General features: G+C 43.9%; 1 protein-coding gene across 3 annotated transcripts in view; it reads left to right on the top strand.

Moving 5' to 3' along the window:
* The window catches only part of LOC124614067 (histone-lysine N-methyltransferase, H3 lysine-79 specific), a 205,570-nt gene that overhangs the window by 79,902 nt on the left and 102,555 nt on the right, over window positions 1–23,113 (top strand). For 2 of the 3 annotated variants that reach the window (XR_006979690.1, XM_047142901.1), the window contains exon 5: window positions 22,162–22,302. Coding sequence is in view for 1 of the 3 variants with exons in the window: in XM_047142901.1 (XP_046998857.1) it covers window positions 22,162–22,302 (141 nt within the window). In the remaining 2 variants the exon portion in view is untranslated. Of the gene's footprint in view, window positions 1–21,255; window positions 21,446–22,161; window positions 22,303–23,113 lie in introns of those variants that run through there. The other variant, XM_047142903.1, reaches the window with a different exon arrangement.

Here is a 23,113-nt window from a genome sequence, read left to right as displayed (position 1 = left end):
AGTGTGAAGAGGTGGTGGGTTTCAATTCCCAATTTGTTTCAGTACTCGTCTTACTCCGGGCGTCTTGTAGAGACTTGGACGGTTCATAGTCATGCGAACGAACACACGCGAGGAAACAGAACGCCCCGTTCTCTCCAGTGGGATTTGTACGTAGTGGACAGTTGGGGGCTGGCCATTCATAATTACAATCCGTCTGGAGAATATAAAGTATCCACAATTTGCATCGCACCATGGTGGACGATGGTCCAGGACTTTTCGTTCTGGCGCTTTTGGTTCAGGAAACTTTTTATTATACATTTCAGCCTAATCTCGGGCAACTAAGTATCATCATCGGTTACCATTTCTCAGGTGATACGAATACATTGTATAGTGATTCCTTAAAGGGCAAATGGTGCCCTTTCTGGCGTCTTCAGGTGCACTTTTAAGACTAGATACCACGTATAGCGGTGTATAGAAGGTAGATTATCTAATGTAGTGCCCTGTAGCTACTTCTCCGTTTCCATCTATCTTTTGGTGACGACTTACTAAGAAACGGGTCAAGATAACATTTGTGCGACCTGACGCTGAAAAGTACAATAAAGGAGTTTTGTGTTTATTACTCTTCTCCTTGATGGCAGCTTAACTTTATGTTGTTAGTAGTATGTCGATACCCTCCCTTCGGCGGTATTGCGCCAGAGGTATAATTTTGTCGGGCTGCTTCGGCTGCCTCGACTGCGGCGGCGCAGCACAGTAAACAGACAGGCGCGCCCGTTGTTTGGACTTGCGTTCGCTTTCAGTGGCGCGTCTGCCGTCCTCGCTTGGCGCGCCGAGGGGTAAATTGGGTCAGTCAGTCAGGCGGAGGACCAAAATACGAGCCGGCGACCCAGTTCCCCACGCACCACGTCTCGCTCTGGCTTTCTCAACTGGAGCCTTGCGTAATTCGTGCGCTCCCGCTACGCGGCACTCAGTAGTCCACAGTCTAGTTTCAATTAGCTCCTCTTAACTTCTTTCGTTACAGGAAATAACCCACACGTTCGTCCACATCGATTTACGTCTCGGTATGCAACATCGTTAGCAACTTCTGTAGCAGTGATGCGTCACATGGAAGCATGTTCCTCACGGGCGGAAGATGAAGCCTCTCTCTCTCTCTCTCTCTCTCTCTCTCTCTCTCTCTCTCTCTACTGCACGAAGAATTTTTCCATATATTTATTTGAAGAACGACGTGGTTGCCCCCAGGCTGTGCTTTATTGAGCACTCTTGGCCAGTTTCGAGCTTGTGCTGATTCTCGAGTGCACAGTGGGTGTCATCAAATCCTCACATGTATGTAACAAAAACGGCGTGGTACGTGGTTTTTATACATACTTAAAAGGATGACGAGTCGACATCCATTGTGTATTTGAGAGTGTGCATACGCTCAGAGGTGGCCAGTAGCGCTTAATAAATAAAGCACTCGTGTAAACTGACAGTATGAAGGAGCAATGTCTGTCTGTGAACTTCTCGAGGCTTCTTTGCCCACCCAGAAGTCCCCTGCTATTTAGCCAGTGTTGGAAAACTGAATAATTAAGTCTGTCCACTGTCTTACCAGTAGGGACTTCTATATCCCCAATAAACATTTCGAAACGGAGCTTCACCATTAGGGCTTCAGCCTATCGGACGATACGTACACTTTTGTTAAGGCTCACACTACACCATTTGAGCATGTTTACAATTTAAATAATCGTTTGATATATTTACAATGTAGTTTCATTAATTACTTAACAGTCCTTCCAAATAAAACAAACATACTGCCGTTATTTTTGTTCTGTAACCAACGATGTGACAGTCATGTTCTGTGTATGTTGACAGTTGACAATCGTATGGCACTCGTAATAAGTTCTAAGGGGATAGATTGCAAATAGCGCCTAGGCATCTACGCTTCAGGCGCCGCGAGGTGACCGGCGTGCGCCTGCGGGAGTCCAGTCTGGCTCAGTATTTCCTGATATCAGAAATTAGGGGTGAGTGTCATTTCTTGACAGTTCCTCGCAATATGCACGTAATACCTATTTCGTTACAGTACATACAAAGTGTGGTTGAAGTAGCCGTGCAAAGGAAGGTATTTCTTCCGTGTTACTGCTGTTTGCGACGGGCCAATTCCGCTGATATTTTTGACGGATCCGAACTGCTGATCACAGACCCGCCGTTTCCATTAATTAACTTGCAGGAGCCGCCCCTCAGATCTGCCCCCTTCCTGATGTAAATCGACAGATTATCGTGATTTATGCGCGGACCTAGGACTCTAGGTCATTAAGCCACAGCCGACGAATTTCAATAGTCGCAGTTGTCTCGCCGAAAGTGCGCTGAACAGTGACTGCGCAATTTTATACAGTATTTCATTGTAGTTAATTTGAATGTTGAATGTCATTTACGTCTTTGAAAGAAAGTTTTTATGGACGATAATACGAAGAGAATTGTGTAGGTCGCTGGCGGTTTGTACGCTATGAACTTACGTATTGCTCGAAAGAAAAACTGCTCAAAACGAGTGAAAAATCGGTTTCCGAAAGGCAATATTCCGGTCGTGTGCGTCTGATGTATGGTGTGCACTACTGTGAGAGTCGTGAAGTTTCGGTATACTAGGAAGTTGGCGTTCTTGATCATTTGTAAAGTACTGACAGATAATATCTGTGAAATAATAGACTTAACACAGCTACGGGTAATGCGATAGTGAACATAGTACAAACAATATTTTTTATTGCCAGTCATCATATATTTGTTTATAATTAAAATTTACCAAGGCCTGTACCTTTCTGAGCACTTTTGTGAAACCTGATGTAAAATTTTGTAGCTTAGTTTTCAATACCCTTCGGTCCACATCTGGAACACGGTATAGAAATGTTTGTCACCTCTTACTTCATCTTTTTACATTCTTGTTCGTGTAATGCTCTTGGATGAACTTCAACGAACAAGCTCTTTCGCGCTACGATTGTATAAGTTTTGCGATGTGGTCATTGGTCCACCCCTTCGGCGTACTTGAAGCAATTAAAACAACAGGCATAACCGCGGACTTTCAGAACGTGGCCAGCTGGGGAGGAGGAATTGCCGGTTCAGAGTACTTGCAGGTGTCGGCCACTAACGTACAGGCAGGTCAGAATCCTTCGGGAGTATCCGTGGCTGGTAACTAAAATCCGGTTGTGTGTGACCAGCAACTGTTCTCGTGTTTTGTACGTTGTTAGATAGTGCTTATATTTGAGGTTACAGGGCTCGATTGTAAGTGTCGATTGTGCTTAGGGACATACCGCGCAGCTCAAACTAGCAATATGCCTGAAAAAGTGCTGCTACCGGGAGTAAAGCAGGCGGTAAGTAGCACTCGTTTTTCCTGCTGTTGTGGCGGCTGGCCTTGTGTCGCGCTGTGGCGTCGCGTCGGGCGCCTCCGGCCGCTTCCGCCAGCTTTCGGCGCGGTGCCTCCCTCAACATCGATCGCCGGGGACTAAATATAGCGCCCCCCCGCGTGTCAGCGAACCCGCGCGCTTACTAAACTAGGCTGCCGGCCGGCCAGAGACCCATTCGCTATTTTCAGGCCTTGCCTGGCTTCTTTTTTAAATGGCCCCTCTCTTTTTTGTCTGTGTGCATCTGCACGGCGTGGCGCTGGCCGCTCGTTGTAAACACTTGCTCGCCTGCGCATCGCTTTCAGTGGGGTCACTGTTCGTCAGGGCTGCTTTTAAACCGGTGCCCGACCTCGTGGTGTTCACAGTTCGACGCCTGTGCAGTGGTAGTCTCGACGATGCGTGCTCAGTTCCTTGCTCCTCGTGGAGACAGAATGTGCCGTTCAGTCATTTGTTGCAGATCTGCTGGATCAAAAAGGGCGACAGGGGGCTTTTATTCTACTCGTAGCGCCAACGCCATGCTGTGGTTGCGGGCTGGCGTCAAATTAACACGTGGCGAACGACACCAGATCCACTTTATTGACTACTTGTCCAACACTCATTTCCGTTTTATTCTGCCTGTGTATTTTGTTTATAGTGTCAGGAAATATACCCATAATTGGTGCTTTCTCAGCACTGTTAGCAGAACACACGTTTCTTCTTTTTAGAAAACTTAATTCGTAATGAACCACACACTCATCCCATGCGAAACAATGCGTTCCACATTTAAAGTAATATTTTGCTCTCGTTTAGAGGCACTAAAGCTTACAATTTATTCGAAATAACTAGAAAGTACATAAGCTAACGTGGACGCCCATAGCGACCGCGAGAGCCTGCATTCTGCAATGTAATTTCACGCGTGTGCATCACGGTAGGAGATACACAATGCAGCAACTGTGTTAACCAAAAAGTTAGTTTGCGTGGCCATCGTCCGCAGCATGTATGTAACTTAAATATTCGTTTTATAAATCCTACAATTTTATTTTCACGTTTTACGTTAAAGCGATAATAAAATCTCTTCACCCACAGGAAATTCGGTTTAGACGTTGCCAGTTAACTCGTCCTTTCCGCGTGGCCGCGCTGTTTGCGGTTTCGTCTTACTGTGCACGCTGAAGTCTGCAGTCTGATGAAAACTGTTGTCACAGAACGCTATAACACACAACAAACCAGTGACAAGTAGCTAAATCCAGACTGTACCAACCCACTTATGGGGTAAATAGACTGCAACAACAAGAGACGTTTAAATTTACAAAACGAATAATTATGTTATCTGTTCATTCGAAGAAGTCGGAGCAGCTGTAAATAAATCCTAAAATAATAAAAGATTCGAAATGTTAAATTTACGTTCACTGAACGTAGAAATTGATACATCAAGTTCTTCGACCTAACATGTTGGTAATATTGCACAGATTTCCTTATCGTATTCAGCTCGTGTGAGTCACTCTTCAATCAACGGACTAGTTTTCGCACTTAACCCACGTGACGGAGCGAATAGTACATAAAAATCTACAAACATAAATAGCTGACTCCGTCGTGTGAGAAAGAATAACAGCAGAGAAAGTGCTGAAACATGTTTAAATAAAACAAAACTAACCAAATGATATCTCACGTTTGGCACTTTGTGCGTAATCAGCGGCGACGAGTGATAAATGTGTGTCGGACCGGGATTCGAACCCAGGTCTCCTACTTACTAGGCAGCTGCGTCAGCCACCGGACGCAGTGTTTATAGCAGTAGCACGGCCTATGCCGGCACGCCTCCCGGACTACTCACGGTCCCACCCGGCGCCATCTACCCGCGCCGCGGTCTTCGTCCGTGCCCTCCATGCTCGCTACTTTGAGATTCCCGCAGGAGGTCGGACGTAATGGTGCATCCGCACCTATTTTGCAGTGCGTGGTGTCTGTTCTTTCGGACAGCTAGTGAAAAGAGAATTTCTTACTATGAAAATATACATGAAATTTCTTCTCTTATGTTGCTGCAAACCGACACAGTGAGATTTTCGGTAAGCCGTTGACCTCTCTGGTCGCCAGTTGCTTGTTTAATGAGACACTCTGTTTCAGAATTCAGTAGGAATAGTTGCTTCAAATGAGTTTGTGGAAATTATACCCTGTTATGGCAAAAGAGCCACAGATAAACTTGTCAACAAGAGATATATAGCCGTTACTCGTAAATGATAGTCTTCGAATGAGAAAAGGTTAACAGACTATACTAAAATCAAGTTCTAATTGTGGGTCAACCTTGGCGAAATCTCCGTAACCCAACGCAACTTACCAAAGTATTTTATTCCTGTTCTTCAACTGAGCAAAATGAAAATAATGACGAGCGTGCCCGTCGGGCCGAGTGGCGCGCACGTGCCAGACAACAGCTTGCCAAATTGTCATGTGTGATTCGCGAATAAAAGATTTAATGAGAAAAGTAAACAATTGATCCACCACAAAACACGACGGCCCGTGTGCTGTCAGCAGCTGAGAATAATGCGCGCTTCAGGTATTCCAAAGCTAGTCAGGTGTGCTCTGTGAGAGGAAGAGTTACGACGTTCGGAAAACATTGTCATAAATCTAAGCCTGCCTTTGTCAACAATACATTTCAGCAAATTAAATATATGTAAGCACCGTGCTCTGCAGGGTGCTCGTAATTTCGGAATAATACTGACCACATTCTTCATTTTTGTAGCCTGCTTTGTAATTAGTATGCAACCACTGAAATGCTTCTTTCGTCACTAGATGTCAATTAAAATCATTGTCATTCATGAGGGTTCCGCGATTGTTTCTAACCCGCAGTGAAAATGTGATGAATATATAAATAAAATTCATAGCCAAGTAATGACAATGAAACTTGTATTACTTCAGATCTTGGAAGCTTTTTAGCCGGAGCACAAAGGGGATACGTCTGTGGAAATTCTCACTTTTCGAATGCTTGTATCAGATCGTACAGATACGCCAGCATAATAGGCAGTACGTAGACAATCTTGTTTTTTTTCTATAATATTAAGGATTTCCTGCTTTGCTTCTCGATCACACGATTTTGTGATATTACTTCCTATTTCACTACCCTCACGATGAATCGCGTGTCCCTTCTTGCGATCAGAAGACTTTGTGGACGCAGAAGATCAAATCCCGGTGGCTAATGACTCACCAGTCATTGAATTATGCATCGGTCTTTACAAAAGAAAAACGCTAACAAACAAATCAGGAAAACTGCAACGAAATCTGCCAACTTTAGACTGAGCTTTCTACGTCAAACCTGTGTTTACTGTTCGCTACTTGTGTGTGTGTGTGTGTGTGTGTGTGTGTGTGTGTGGGGGGGGGGGGGGGGGGGGGAGAGGGGAGGTTTGCGCAGGAGCGTAACTTTCGTTTATTTACGAATCCACTCTTCACGACATTGCTGAACACCTCGAACCCTATAACCTACATAGTAATAGTGCTTCCTTGTAATCGACAACTGTGGTTTTACCCAGTTATTTTAAAGTAGTGAGCATATCAACCATTGAGGAACAAATATAAATGGAATAGCAGGGATGTATGAGAACGGCGCGTTGCCATTTGGACTGTTAAGGAAGGTTATAGCTGTAAGATGACGCTCAAATTAGTGGCTGATGGGAGGCTCAAAGCCAAACAAGTTGAATTACACCGACCGGTGTAGACTGAGTTCTGATCGTTGCCAACTTTAACTAGTAGACGGCACTGTGCTCGATGCGTCTGAGGCTGCCTAAGCAGGAGACACACAGGGAGTTAATAATGGCCGAAACACAGTGTAAGTGACTGAGTGTGAAATCATTTATTGTCGTGTTGGCAGAATTAAATGTAGCAACGGCCACTAGTTAAAGTGGTCATCGTTATTGGGAGAAGCTTACTGGGAAGTGAAGTCATAATTACGTGTCCTCCGTAAAACTCTATGCGACCACTAAAATCGATAGTAGTAGACAAATGACCTGTCAAGTTGCTATATTATAGTCGTTTTTACTTCCGCCCTCCGAATATATGTTATCACAAACACGTGAAACGAGCGAGGTGGCGCAGTGGCCAGCACACTGGACTCGCATTCGCCAGGACGACGGCTCAGACCCGCGTCCGGCCATCCTGATTTTGGTTTTCCGTGGTTTCCCTAAATTGCTTCATGCGCATTTCGGGATGGTTCCTTTGAAAGGGCACGGCCGACTTCCTTCTCATCCTTCCCGAATCCGATGGGACCGATGACCTCGCTGTTTGGTTCCCTCCCCTAAACCAACCAGCCAAACATGTCACTATTGGTACGATTTGTTATAATGACATTGTCAGTGGTAAAAGCCTTCTTGAAGATCCTAAGATAAAATACTAAGAAGAAAGTCGAAAATTTTAAGAATTCTCACCGTAACGTAGTGGACTGAGGTAGAAAGGAGTATGTTCGCTTCCCGCTTTATTAACATACTAACGGAGAAACACGGCTTTGCCCAGGTATTTGTTTTACAGCTGTGCGTCCATGCACGTGCCAAGCAGCATCTGTTGTTGTGCTTCATGTTTGACGTGATACCTCCTGAACTGTGTGTCGTACAATGATACAATTCTGCAGTTACATTCAGTGGTTATGTGTGCATGCTGTCTGCAAAATGTCGCGAATGCAGTTAGTAGTGATAAATCATAACGTCATGCCTCATGTCGTACTTTTAATGCATCAACATTGCGAAAAGTAGTAAGCGGTAAACATTTTTTCTCTCATCATTTTGTAGGCTAAGTGTTCTCATTCTCAAATACTGGATGAATAAAGTCTGGGAATTTACGTGTCGCGGGCTGTGAGTTTTCTCACTCCACCCCGTTGATAGGCATGTGGTTTTATCCCCACAGCGATTGTCGTCCGACAGTAAGGTATATGTGTATAAAGTTTGTTCGAAATCGATCTCACACACTATATATATATATAGTTTAGTCCAACTGCGCTCCAGCTGTGATCTTGCTTGCGTTCTTCGGTCCATTTTACGCCTGTTCGTTTGTCACAGTGTAGGTCGCTGTCTCAGGAGTGAGTTTGTTCGATTTTGCGAGCACTCCAGTCTTATGCACGAAGAAATTGCAATAATGTTTCTCTGAACCACATTAACTGCGAAAATATAGGAGATATTGTGATAATGAATGGCGCTAATAAAAGTAGTTTCACATACGAGGTGTGACTATAATAGCGGGAATGAAGCTGACCGAGTAAGTACGGATGCGCGAAGATAATGGACCAGTAGCTGTGAAGCGTGAAGCCTCGGTTGAATGCGGCGTGAACAAATCAGTGTGGGTGTGCTCTTCATTTGTGTAAGAGCTGGTATTTTGTTTCGCCAGAAAAATGGTACGTGTAATAGAGCAACGAATTTCGTCAAGTTTCACACTAGGAAAAACTGCTACTGACATCAGTATTTTAGTAAAAAGGAGTGTTTGGAGAAGACGTCTATCACGTACGCGAGTTTTTGAGCGGCCAAAACGTTTCCAAGGTGGCGAAGACACTGAAGGTGACCGACGCACGGGTCGTCCTTCGACATCAAAAACGGACGGAAATATCGAATGAGAACTATCGCAGAATCAGGCATCGAAGCTGCTTACAAGAACAATATACAGAAGAATGGAAAAGAAAATTGAGAATGCGCTAGGTGAAGATCAGTTTGGCTTTAGGAAAAGTAAAGGGACGCGAGAGGCAATTCTGACGTTACGGCTAATAATGGAAGCGAGGCTAAAGAAAAATCAAGACACTTTCATAGGATTTGTCGACCTGGAAAAAGCGTTCGACAATATAAAATGGTGCAAGCTGTTCGAGATTCTGAAAAAAGTAGGGGTAAGCTATAGGGAGATACGGGTCATATACAATATGTACAACAACCAAGAGGGAATAATAAGAGTGGACGATCAAGAACGAAGTGCTCGTATTACGAAGGGTGTAAGACAAGGCTGTAGCATTTCGCCCCTACTCTTCAATCTGTACGTCGAGGAAGCAATGATGGAAATAAAAGAAAGGTTCAGGAGTGGAATAAAAATACAAGGTGAAAGGATATCAATGATACGATTCGCTGATGACATTGCTATCCTGAGTGAAAGTGAAGAAGAATTAAATGACCTGCTGAACGGAATGAACAGTCTAATGAGTACACAGTATGGTTTGAGAGTAAATCGGAGAAAGACGAAGGTAATGAGAAGTAGTAGAAATGAGAACAGCGAGAAACTTAACATCAGAATTGATGGTCACGAAGTCAATGAAGTTAAGGAATTCTGCTACCTAGGCAGTAAAATAACCAATGACGGACGGAGCAAGGAGGACATCAAAAGCAGACTCGCTGTGGCAAAAAAGGCATTTCTGGCCAAGAGAAGTCTACTAATATCAAATACCGGCCTTAATTTGAGGAAGAAATTTCTGAGGATGTGCGTCTGGAGTACAGCATTGTATGGTAGTGAAACATGGACTGTGGGAAAACCGGAACAGAAAAGAATCGAAGCATTTGAGATGTGGTGCTATAGACGAATGTTGAAAATTAGGTGGACTGATAAGGTAAGGAATGAGGAGGTTCTACGCAGAATCGGAGAGGAAAGGAATGTGTGGAAAACACTGATAAGGAGAAGGGACAGGATGATAGGACATCTGCTAAGACATGAGGGAATGACTTCCATGGTACTAGAGGGAGCTGTAGAGGGCAAAAACTGTAGAGGAAGACAGAGATTGGAATACGTCAAGCAAATAATTGAGGACGTAGGTTGCAAGTGCTACTCTGAGATGAAGAGGTTAGCACAGGAAAGGAATTCGTGGCGGGCCGCATCAAACCAGTCAGTAGACTGATGACCAAAAAAGTAATCTTATTCGATCTGGCTGTCGGTTGAGTATTCGGTCGCTGCAGCAAATGACAAAGAATGCGTAAGGCAAGTTAAACGCAACCAATTTAACATGATGCCAGCGGCCTTGCCGCAGTGGTAACGCCGGTTCGTCGGATCACCGCTGTCGGGCTGGGCTAGCACTTGGATGGGTGACCATCTGGTCTGCCGAGCGCTGTTGGCAAGCGGTTTGCACTCAGCCCTTGTGAGACAAACTGGAGGAGGTGCTTGATCGAGAAGTAGCGGCTCCAGTCTCGTAAACTGACATACGGCAGGGAGAGCGGTGTGCTGACCACATATCCGCATCCAGAGACGCCTGTGCGTGAGGATGACACGGCGGCCGATCGGTGACGTTGGCCCTTCGTGGCCTGTTCGGGCGAAGTTAGTTTAATTTAACATGAGAAGAATATATATGCGAAACTGGTGCCTAAAATTCTCAAGTTCAAACCAAAAGAAGGTCGTGAAGATGTTCATACTGACACTCTGAATACCATTGAAAATGGCCCTAATTTCGTAGAAAGTGATAACATGTGACCGATCTCGGTTTTGCACTGCTGATCGAGAAACTAAGCGCAAATCCATGCATTAGAACGGCCCAACGTCAAAAGGAGCGAAAAAGCTCGAATGACCAAATCAAGATTCAAAGCGATGATTGTTTCTTTTTCGATATTCGTGAAATTGTGTTCTTTCTTCTTCATTAGGCTCCTGAAGGTCAGACTGTCAACATTACTACCGTGAGGTTCTTGCTCAATTCAGTGAGAAGAAAAAAGAGAGAGCCGAATTGTGGAAGAACGAATCACGGGTTCTTTCTCGAGACGTCGCTCCGGCTTCGTACCACATTATATGTTACGATGTTGCCAGCAAAGTACAGCATCCTAGTGTTAGAGCATCCTCTTCATTCGCCTGACCTAGCACCGTACGACTTTGATTTATTATCCACTGTCAAATCTGCGTTAAAACAAATATTTCAGTCAGTTAAAACAGTGAAAGAAAAGCGGAACGGTGACTAAGGAACTCATAGAGGAAGACTTCCATCACTATAAAATTCTCTAGGAGTGTTGCAGAGATTGACGAAAGGACTACAGTGAGGGTGACAATAACTAAATATTTATGTTTTCGAAAGAAAGTGTTGTATAGAAATAGTATCGTTATTTTATAGCCAGCTCTTGTATTCACTAGGAAATGTGCATTAAGAAGTTGTCTTGTCACAAGTTTGATTTTTCATTCAGAGTGAATGTGTGTACTTAGAAGCAAATTGCCTTGTTGCTTTTTCTGCCAGAGCAATTAGACGTTTCATTTTGACTTCAGTTCAGATAGAAAAACATGTAGTTAACAAGAGGATAAATCGTAAAGTCTTCTATTGTTTTCGAATTAATTATACTGCCTTATATTTACAGAATATTCGTGATCTCCATACCTGAGTATTAAAATACCAGTATTGGTACACGTACTTCAGAAACAGTGCATGTAAGATCCAAAAACTTCTGACAGCGTATCTCATCCTCGAACTTCTTGAAGCCTTTTATCGCCGAAATGTCATTATCCGACATTTAATTGTAATCTTCTCCCCTACAGTGACGACACTACGTGCTGGCATTGTATCAGCACGATCAGAAACTTTATCGTTAGAGGGGAGACCCCGTCACTACTAGTAAGCTTAAGCGTGTGACCCACACCCAGTGTTCACATACCTTACTTCCGTATAATTCCACAGTAGTCGACAAATATGCTGGACAAGTACACGTCATTTCCCAGTAACTTTAGTGTAAAACTGTCTTCTCCGTAGCGCAATTAGATCTGAGCTGCCATCAGCCACCTATCCTAGAGTGTTGGCGGATAGTCCGCGTTTGTCCTGCCGGTATTTGCGGAGCAGGGTCCTCGGCCACCCTCGCGCCGTCCGGAATTAAACCGCGATAAAGCCCAGCCGGTTAGCCCGTGCCACAGTCTCAGAAGAAGTGCTCGGCTCCTGGGTGTGAATACGTCTGTCGGACCGTTGCACACAATAGTAACACCATTTATTTGTCTGTGGGGAGACGCCACACAGATGGCAGCCAGCGTTAACGCGACGCGCTCTGGGATAACGTCGCGTCCATCGGTTTCGGGTTTTGCCAGTGTGGGCGAATTGTTTCCGTAAACCAGCGCAGGGTGTCAGTGTCTGCCGAACAAGTTTATCTTTTGTTGGCAAATTATTGTTTGGGACTCGAAAGAGAGCAGCAATAGTGACAACTACAGGTGGCGATTTTAGAGGGTTCTGCGGGAAAACATTAATTTCAGCCGTGACACATTCGCCGTTAAGGAAGTAGTTAAAGTTATGATGGGCCAGTATACGATGTCACCCACCGAAGGAATCTCAAAAGAATAGCTGTGTGTCAAAGACGATTGCTTTATTTTGACACATTTGAGATGTATTTTTGGCGATAAGTATAAGTCTGTCGGATTATCCTTTAAACTATTCTACTCAACTCGTTCATTTCCTGCGTGTTTAAAATCATTATCACCATATGCCTTTGGACAGGGGATAAGTACCAAAAGTCGCTTCACGAGACTGCGTTTTGTGGTTAGGTCTTCCATTGTCGTGGAAGGTACGCCGGTCAGTACGTCGTGATGCAGTGGTCGAGGAGCAAAAGCGAGTGTGCACATCGTTGCTCTGTCTTACTCATTGTGGGGGACCAGAAACGAGCAAAGAGTCTTTCCCCTGCGGGAAATACAGCGGCAGTAGGCGGCCAAGGCCGGGGCCGGGAATAATGTTGAAACTGCGCCAGGCCGGGCCACGTCACGCCGCCCTCGCGGAAGCGCAGTCGCGGCGGCGGCGGCGGCGGCGGCGGCTGGTTCGCGGAACGTGACGTGAAGCCAGCCGATTCATTCCACTCCGCTTCCTCATCTTCTCTTCAGTCACCGACGACAGGTCGTCTCAATGTTTGTATCAGCGTTACGGCCATTCCAGCCAAATGTACAACTAGATCAGACACAACCTTAATTGACATAACCACCTAAAAAAAAAAAAAAAAGTTTCTCCAAATTCATTTGGTAAACACAAGAATTTTCGGGACTGTTGATGAAATTCAATGTCTGTTGGTTAACGAATCTATTCACTACAGAAGCACAAGTCCCTGCAGAAACAATACTTCCTGTAACGCACCATTATGACTACCGGAATCACGAGAATGTAGACTGGTTTCCCTGAACACTCTAAAGCTGTAGTAATATGGACCAAAAACGCATAGCTAATGATATTTTATGTATGCAATGTCGTTGGAAATTGTTGGGTCTTTTAGAAGATCTTTAGCTGAAGTAATGCTCACTGCCTCCTCCCGCATTTAAGAACAATGCTCTTAAACGCTTCCAAATGCCCGCCGTTCAAACGCTTCCAAATGCCCACCGTAATATTCCACGGCCTTTAGCCACGTTCCCCAGCAAGTAAGTATGAGTTCTGGTGGAAGTGGTACGTTGGGAAGCTCCTCTCGAAATGATTGAATTGTTTTAGGTGCTTTAGTAAAAACCTTTTTGATGGTTGAAACTAGCGTATTTACATGTGGAAATTCGAGACGTATCGTCTCAGCTGCACGATCATGGCACCTCTTGATGCAATAATTTACCAACAGCCGTATGTATTGTAGAAATTTATTTTATTTTATGAACTGTTATGTGCTACCAGTTTCGGCATTACATTGATGCCATCTTCAGGCTCCACTCGTCATGGTCGTAAAATCGGTATACACGGAAGGAGCCATATAATCCGTGAATCAAATCTTCCTGCAACAGCTCTTGGTGGCCAGACCACACAGATTTCTTATTGATATCGGGTAATGCACCACACTTTCTAAACAAATTAGTATTTTGAATATTTTTCATCCTGCTTAGGGTTATTAAAAAAATTACAAAGAAATTGGTGGAATATTTATTTCCAAAATGTTTTCTCAAATTGAGGTACCATTTAATCCAATGTAATACATTTCAAGGAGACCAAATTTTTGCCAGATACGCATGACTTGATGGCTGAGGTACTAGACCACTTTAATTCCAGTTATTATGAATATTACAAGGATAAAAAATATCACATCTTACATTTTAATTTTTATAATTTTTTCCTAATAAAAATGTTATTTTTTCTACAATTTAGTTGATTGTGCAACAATGCTTAGTACTTATACGTAAGTATGGACTATTGCAAGTTACAGAAAAAAATTTAGAGCAATGCTTTATAAACTTTAGGAAATATTTCTACCTGAATTCTGAAAATACATCTGGGGGAAAATGGGAATCAAGATATGAGTCCAGTTAAACTGTGCCTCAGAACATTTCTGAAGCGTAGTCTTCATCCTGCAGTATTTCTTAATCTTCAAGCTTCCTCGTGGCATTCCTTTTAGCACTTCGTGTTTCTTTGGTAACTTGAACAGCGAATCTTTCAGCTTCATGCCCCCGTTGTCTGTCACATGCAAGCAGTTGATCTTCCGTATTAGAGCCACATTTTATTCGTAAATTGCTCACGACTTCCAACCTTGCTATCACTCCTTCATTGAAACATTTCATTGCATGTAGTTCACCAACTTTTAATGTATTTAGTCGTACAAAAACATTCTTGGGCAATCTTTCCCAAATGCAATGGTTGAAATTTTCATTTGTATTCTGAGTGCCCCCATGAAGACATTTACTAAGCAAAACAGGCTCACTTAGGTCTCTAAAAATTGGTTTTATTTCATTCATAATAGGCTCAGGAAGAGACTGCTTATGATGGTATATTTGATCACTTTCTTTTGCTTTTTGGTAACCACACCAACAATCTGCTCCTTTAGGGCAAAGTCTGTGAACAGGGTGGTCATCTGTGGACAACTTACGAAAGTAGGTGGCACATACAGCTTTTCTCATTGCTGTAACATCATTCAGAGGTTCAGTTCGTCTAATGGCCAGTCGATAATAACTCTGAAGAAGATCTATTTCAGTTTCTGTCAATCTGCCTTAGCCAGACAGATTTTCCATCAGGTCGCAACCATCCTTTCATTTGTCTTCGTAGCTTCCGCAGTCTAGCACACATCCTCTTTTGCACATGTCCACAGCACTCCAGTTTTGTTACCAAGGTATCACCATAAACAATGAACTCATTAATTATATTGAAAGCTTTAGAGTCCCCATCGCTTAGGTACTTCGTGTATCTAACGTTATAAACGGGCACAGACCTCTGAAATATTTGTAGAGCTCCATCACACTCCATACCTCCACTGTAACCATCATAATTCTTAGGACACTGATGTTCAACATATCCTTCAGTGTTACAATGGCAGGTGAGGCAGTACTTGGTCGAGCACTCACCATCAAGTCTCCAGAGAAGTAGCGCTTTCAACACCGTTCAGGGAACGATGTCCTTGACGTTGCCATGCCCCATCAAGTGCAGCAGTAATGTCCCTGGCTCCACTAATATTTACAGTTTCTTCTTCTGCACGTTTCATAGATGCTTGAAACACAACCGTCAAGGCACATAAAAGTATTTTTGTGTACTTGCTGATCCTACTGGAAGGAGGAAGGTCCATTAAACCACAAAACGTTTAAGCAGCCTCTCTTCTCTTCCCTTCCCTTTCCTGTTGCACACATTGCATGCACTAACTTCAGATTCACATCTGTTCGAAGTCATTTTCGAGGTCGATTTATTGCAGGATCCACGCAGAACAACTAATTTTGACGCTAAACCCTTTCTGCTACTTTGTTGTTCAGGTATTTCCAGACAGCCTACACCATCACATTGTTTACATTTCGCCACTTCCTTTATCAAAGGAGATAAGATGCCCATATCAACAACAAAAAATCCACTACAAACAGCGTCATTGTTAACACAAAAATTTGAATCACCAAGAGGTGTGCCATGTGGGAGTTCCTTCCCTGAAGAACTGATACATAGGTTACTTTCAACAGTGTGGCTTGCTTTGGTTGCGAACTGGTTACCACGGAATGCCCTTTTATTGAATTTCTTTATGCGTGGCATAGTTCGTATTTATTTCATACTAAAGGATATGTACTTCCACAAATATACGTAGCACTTGGAATCATTTACGGACACTAGAAAGCTGCACTATTACCAACATATACAGTCCGCGGCTCGTGGTCTTCCGGTAGCGTTCTCGCATCCCGCGCACGGGGTCCCGGGTTCGATTCCCGTCGGGGTCAGGGATTTTCTGTGCCTCGAGATGACTGGGTGTTGTGTGTCCTCATCGTTGGCTCGCAAGTCAAGCCAAAAGGGACTTGCAATGCGACGGCCGAACTCCCGCCAACAATGCCATACATTCATTTCATTTCTGCAAACATATACAGTGCGATTTCTGTAACAGAAATGAAGGGGTTGTGGAGGCATACATGACCGTGACTTTAAAATTTGGTATATATAGGTCATTTTTCATTTGAAACCCTATCAATGTAATCAGAAAAGACTATAGAATTTAATAGTCATAAAAAAATTTCGATGTTTCCACCATTTATAAGTACCCTGTATCCTTAAAGTTCTTTACGAGAGTTCTGAAGAGACCGCGACTGCAAGACAATTGTAGAGCATCTTCAACCTAGGTGACTGTAAATATCGATGGGGACAACGTAATGAACGAATGAGATCTCCGTTCTGTAGGTGTAAAATACCGACCTCAGAAAGGACATTCAGACGAAGGCTGATATTGGAAGGAAATCATCAGTGTTCTTTCGAAGAAACCATCCCTGAATTAGCGTTGAGCAATTCGGGGAAATCACGAAAAACCAAAATAAGAAGCACGAGTCTCCCGAATACGAGTCCATTGACTCGGGCACTCCAGCAGCCAACTCGGCACCACATGCAGTGACAGTGTTAAACTACCGTGGCACTCGCTCCAAGTAAGCGAGGAAAATCACCGTTTGTGCGATGACCTTGACCGACTGGGGGCCTTCAAATCTGGGCAGTTGGGCTCGTGTCGCCTCGACTGCGAAGAGTCGTTTGCGTCAAATTATCGCGTGCTTCTGTTACAGGCGGGTAGCGATGCGACATAGACAGAAACTAAACACGACAAGGTAACAGTTTTTGGTAATGACTCTGGCGTCATTAGTATTTCTTCTCGTACCACGAGTAGGGAGCAACGCCGAACAAAGTTTATAGTAGTGCTTTCGCTATATTTTAAAGACTGCATCACCGGACGGAACTGATCTAAACGAGTTTGGAGTTTGTGAATCACTATTGTGGAATCGGCCAACAGTTGGCATGCAAATAAGGCGGGGAGGTATGTGTGGCACGTGCTCGCACCGTGTTTGGATAGGTCCGCTTTAAGCTGCGCGAAGCGGCGGAAGCAGCGGCGACCGCTTATTGATTGGGGTGTCGCGTCGCCTCGGCGTGTTCCACTGCACTCGTTGGACGCCCACTGCTAGAGAAAAGCAAAGGGAAAGCGCCGCTGTTCGAAACACTCACGCTTTTATCGAACGAGAAGACATTGTTGTCGGAGTTAGGAAAACCGTGTTTGAAGTGCGAGCGTCGTTTTCGTGCGCTTGTCTCCCCGTGCGCACAAATCTCTTCGTTCCTGACGTCTTACCAGTCTCACTGTTAACACGGAATGCGTCACATCTTGTGCGATACCCTGCTTTTATCTGGCAGCTTTCGGTTAGTGGAGCTTAGTCACCCCGTTTAAATTTTCAGTTACGGAAGAAACGATGTCGATTTAAATAACCGGACAAATATTGTCTTACGTTTTGATAGTTGCATTCGGTGTTTTGGATACAGTTCGTTCGGCAGGCAATTGTGCGACGTGTTTAAGTACTTGCCAGTGCATCCAGTTTCTGTACGAACGTCGTTTCCTTTGGAATGCCACGCAGCGAGAACTGATAGTTAACGACACAGGAGAGATAACCACGACGCGGAGGAAAGGTGCAATAGCGTCGGTTTGTCGGAGCCAGGGACGACGACCCCGCGCGCCTAACCCAGTTACGTGGAGTCTGCTGCAGCTAGGCGCCTGCCCCGCTCGCTATCGATTGCTTACGCCGGCCTCGGTCTGCACGAGCCGAGCCGCCCGTGGCCAAAACAGACCACACAACAGCAGGTACCGACGAAAAGACCAGCGAAACGGCCGAACGTGAGCTGCCGAGACTGCTCCGTTAGTCGGGTAGCGGCAGCAGCGAGGCTAGGGAGCTCCTCAGCTTGTAGGTCGTTTTTCTCTGTTCTCGGACACCAGTTCGTATGTGTAGCGAAGTGAGAATGTCAGGGTGCTCGCGCTGGTAACCGTTTTCGCTAGTTTCTTTTTCAGACCACACTAGTCTCTGACTGTGAATGATACTAAATTGATAAAAGCGCAGACGGGGAAATGAAACTAGTGGCTGTGAGCAGCCTAGCTAACACCTGCGGATGGACTGTGCCGTGGGACAGTGTCGCAGGCAGGTTTCCCACATGTCCAGGAGGCAGTTCTCATCAGCACACGCTTCGGCGAAGGAAGAAACGCAGCTTCTTTATGTAACGCCTGAGTCCGCACGTGCGGTCAGCACGTCGTGTTGCACTGCAGCTCTGGTCGCACGAGACGTGTCGCTGTGAAACGACTTTGGTGCTGTCTGCAGCAGTTTGTACGAATGGCTCCAAGTTTCCTCTCGACCGATCCCTTCTTCTAGTAAAGTTTGGCTATAAATATTTGTTTCTCTTCAAATCAATTCAGTAGTTCTTAGACACATCGAATCGTCAGCATTTTCCTTTATAGCCGTGTTTAAAAAGCTTTTATTCTCTTTGTGCTAACTGCTTATTCGCGTTTCACTACCGTAAAAGTCAACACTCCAGACAAATACTTTCAGTAAAAACGTCTAGAACTTTCATTTATGTCTAAATTTCGGAAACATTTTCGTCACTATTGCCAGTCTCTCTGCATCGGCCATAGTCTGATATTTTGCTGTCCGAATTGCAAAACTCGTCAACTGCTTTTAGTGTCCCGTTTCCTAATCTAATTCCCTTAGCATTGCCCGATTAAGTACGGCTACATTTCGCTACCCTTGTTTTACTTTTCCCGATGCTGGCCTTATAACCCTCTTTTCGAGACACTATCCACGCCGTCGAACTGCTCTTTCGAGTCCTTCGCCGTCTCTGGCAGAACTAGTCTCATCAGGATGCCTCCAAGATTATATTTCTTCTCCCTGAAGTTTAATTCTCTTTTTCAAAGCAGGCGACACCTTTCATCTCAAAACGAGCTTTAGAAAGGCGAATACGAGCCAAATTCGTTAGGATCTTGTCCAGGTCAGCAATGCGGGGTTGCTGCGCTGTTCCTAAACATCACGTACGTGAATATGGCCTCGATTTTGAGTGTCTGGCAATATTTTTCATTTTGCTTCCACTCGATACGGCTTCCGAGGCTACACGTAGATACCTGCGAACAGAAGCACGAGAGTGAAGATCCCAACTCATTGACTGTTGCGCAGTGGACCCGATGTGAAGCACGGCGAAGCGTGGCCGTGGCACGCGTGGCCAGCCGTGACGTCTGCAGCTCGGAGAGACAGGCAGTCTGTCACCTGGCGGCGCTTCCTGCAATGCGGTACTTACCTTACCTCTGCCCTTCACACACGTCTTGCCCTTACGGGAAGCGTAACTTTTAGCTTTTTTCCGATCTCAGTCTGCACAAACTGATTTCTGTCCCATTCTCTCTGACGTATTATAGCATCATTGCTTGTGAACACGTTTGCCCGTTCCATACACATCTCCCCTTTGCTATAAATCCAGTAACGCGGACAAGATAGCGAATTACTGAATCCTAGTAGTATTTTACTTCAATGACCACCAAAAATAAAATTCTATTATTAAATTTTATTTTCAGCCTCAGTAAGTAAAGTAATTCTTGCGTCCGTTATTTAAGACTTCTAATGCTCAAGTGTTGAGGACGTTCCATACGTTACGCAGAAGCGAAGCAACTAGCATGTTCGCACAATCTTTTATTTTGTAAAAGAAGACGCTTTCATTAGACACGGAAAACAAGTTCGGATTGAGACGGCCGAGGAATAACATTGGCCGTGCCCTTTCAGAGGAACCATCCTAGCATTTGCCATAAGGGGAATCACGGAAAACGTGAATTTGTACGGTTGGACGGGGTTTGAGCCGCTGGCCTCGCCAATAAGAGTCCAGCTCGCCAGACACCTCGCTTCTCATTTATCTTCATTTCAAATTTTCTCTTATTCGACATTACTTACGTAGTATTAAAGTCACATTGCAGTATGCGCGCGGTTTTTTTAACACCAGAATGCACTTGTCTTTTTTGGTAAGTGTTTAGCACCAGTTTTCTTACATCATTCCGGATGCTCTCGTTATGTAGTCCTAATTTCATCTAGTCCTCATTGCGTGTTTCAGTGATATGTTCCAATTAGCTTTAACCTTCAAAATCCCCTTTCCGAGTTGTTCAGTTGGAAATTGATTTTCGCGACGTATGCTGCAAACGCCGTGTTGCTAATGATTCAAACGAGACTTCTGGTGGCGATCTCTGAAGTAAAACCAGATTTAATGATCCAACAATGGGAGTGCACTCCAAAAGGTATCTAGCAATCCTCCACCCTGAAGATTATTTTTCTTAATGCGAACCATGGAACACATTCAGTGAGTGAGTGAACGAGTGAACGAACCGCGCCCCGAATGTCAATGACGCCGTATGAAAATCTTTGTGTTGTAAATATGTTTTTGTTTTGTCATGTTTGCAAAAATTGCCTTCACCTTTTTAACATTAACCCCACCTAATCTCAGGCGTGCTATGAATATTCCACTTAATTTTGTGTTGAAGCGATTCCCGTGCAGTAAAATTGAGACCAAAGTTGGTTTGCCGTTCGGAAAGATGCTCCTGTTCTGACTTGCTAGAGGAGTTGATTACAAGTAAGCGTTTTCTTTCCTGGATCTTTTAAAGACCGGAACAGTAGCGCTCCTTTATTCCTGAGCTCGTTTGGCGCCAAGGGTGGCGTGCGTTGCCCAGCAACCATCGGCCTGGCGGCTAGCCCAGATCAATGCCGTGTCGCGCAGCTGATGACGTAACTCGTGCGTCACCACTTCCGGTGTCGTCTGGCGGCCGGTCGCGCGCAAAAGCTATGCTTCTCGGAACATAAACAACATTTCATTGTACGAAACGACTGGTTCCCAACTCATTTTGTGTTGTACCGAAAATCTGCAGCGGCAATGTAACCGGAAACACTTGTCAGCCACAAATCGCTAACTGATCGATGTGGCGAACTTTGTCTCGGGAACTTGACGTTGACCTTGCCGTATGGGACTTCCGCTGCTGTGTACTAATTACTGAAATACTTGAACAGCTTTCAAAGTGAGTTTTAGTTGGAAGCAGCCAGCCAGCTCGTCGTGGAATTGTGAGCCAGAGCCGACGTGGCAGAAATTTATCTTGTCTAGTATATCACCCAGTTTATTTGTTATCCTCCTTTGCTGAGTTCCCTGCAGTGGTCTATTCATACTGGCACAGTATATTTAATTCTACCCAATGTTGCTAAAATTATCATCAGTTTAAGGGAGTATCTGCTTTATGTGAGGTCACAATTGTAGGCGAATCCTTATCAGATTTGCATTCATGGCAGTTGAAATCTTAAATAAAACTGTAATTTTTCTTTAATTAGCTTTCAGCTACTGAAACACTCATTTGTGCCCTGTATAGATGGCTTTGTAGTGTACTAGTATGGAACGTGTAAAAAATAAATACTTTCTTGTGCCTTCATATTCTTAGGGCGTCAGAATTACTGTAGTGTGATATGTGTGTTAGATAATTCTTGCTGCCTCACACCCTCTGATATAGAAACAATGTATTTTTCATTTCTTACACTTGTATAAGTAATTATTGTTGTGCAGTAGCGAGAAACCTACGTGTTTGTATCTGTGGACAGTTCGAGTAAATAGCATTTACAGTGTCCTTTTGTTAGCCATTGAAATTTTTAACCCCAGCCTGTAATCTTCTGTTTTACCAGTTTACCAAATTGCATAATTCTTTAAATTGATCTATACTGAAATATATACTAATCTGGCCTTTTTCAGGAAAAAGGTACATCACTGCCAGCACAGCGATTAAACAAGCATCCGTCCCGAGGTCTCCTGAGGCACATATTACAGCAAGTGTATAACCAGGCTGTCACTGATCCAGAGAAGCTAAACCAGTATGAACCTTTCTCACCAGAGGTACACAGACATGTTGTGTTTGTTTCCTTCTCTCATACTTATCTTGAACAGCCGCTAGCTGAATCTGATATATTATGTAGCATGTAACTTACGACAAATTCCGTGTTGCATTTGATTTTGCAAAGTGTGCAGAGTGTCATTTTTCTACTTCATTGTTGTATAAAATTGACTGAAACTGGTGTTATATGAACTGTTGTCTACAGTGAGCTTGTAGACATAAGTCTAGATAAACAGAATTGTATGTTTACATAATTACCAGAGACCAGACATAACACCACGTTAATGACAAACACTGTCCATAATCAAGTGAGAACATGCTGTTCTTACCACTTTCCATTTGACAGTCGTAAAGACAAAGATCTGTGAGTTTCTTATACATTTACATTCAAAAGATAATTTTATTTTGGCATTCTACTGTATTTTGTTGCTGGTGTCCTCACTTGCCTCCAGTCACCAGGTTGATAGTAGAAGTAAAGATAACCATACTTTGCTGGTATTTATTTTTATTTTATTTATTCTATCATAAATGGGTTCGTGCAATGCCCCATACAACCACACAGAACATCAGGCAAAATTAAATACCTTAGGAGATCATAGAACATGAGCACTGTGAAATTTTAAAAATTGATATTTGAGCACTTCGTTATGAGTATCTCAATTTCGTAGAAGTGTTGCGAAATAGTGACCACCGGAAGTAAAAATTTGCTTTTTAAAGTGTTGTTTATTACTGAGTAAATTTTGCAGCTTATGAAAACACAGTTTATTCACTTGCATTGGAGAGCACAAGAAGAAGTTAGAAAACTTATACTCA

This window comes from Schistocerca americana, chromosome 4 (assembly GCF_021461395.2).
Source record: "Schistocerca americana isolate TAMUIC-IGC-003095 chromosome 4, iqSchAmer2.1, whole genome shotgun sequence".
NCBI lineage: Eukaryota > Metazoa > Arthropoda > Insecta > Orthoptera > Acrididae > Schistocerca > Schistocerca americana.
The sequence above is the reverse complement of the archived record's forward strand: the minus strand, read 5'-3'. Positions and strand labels throughout refer to the sequence as shown.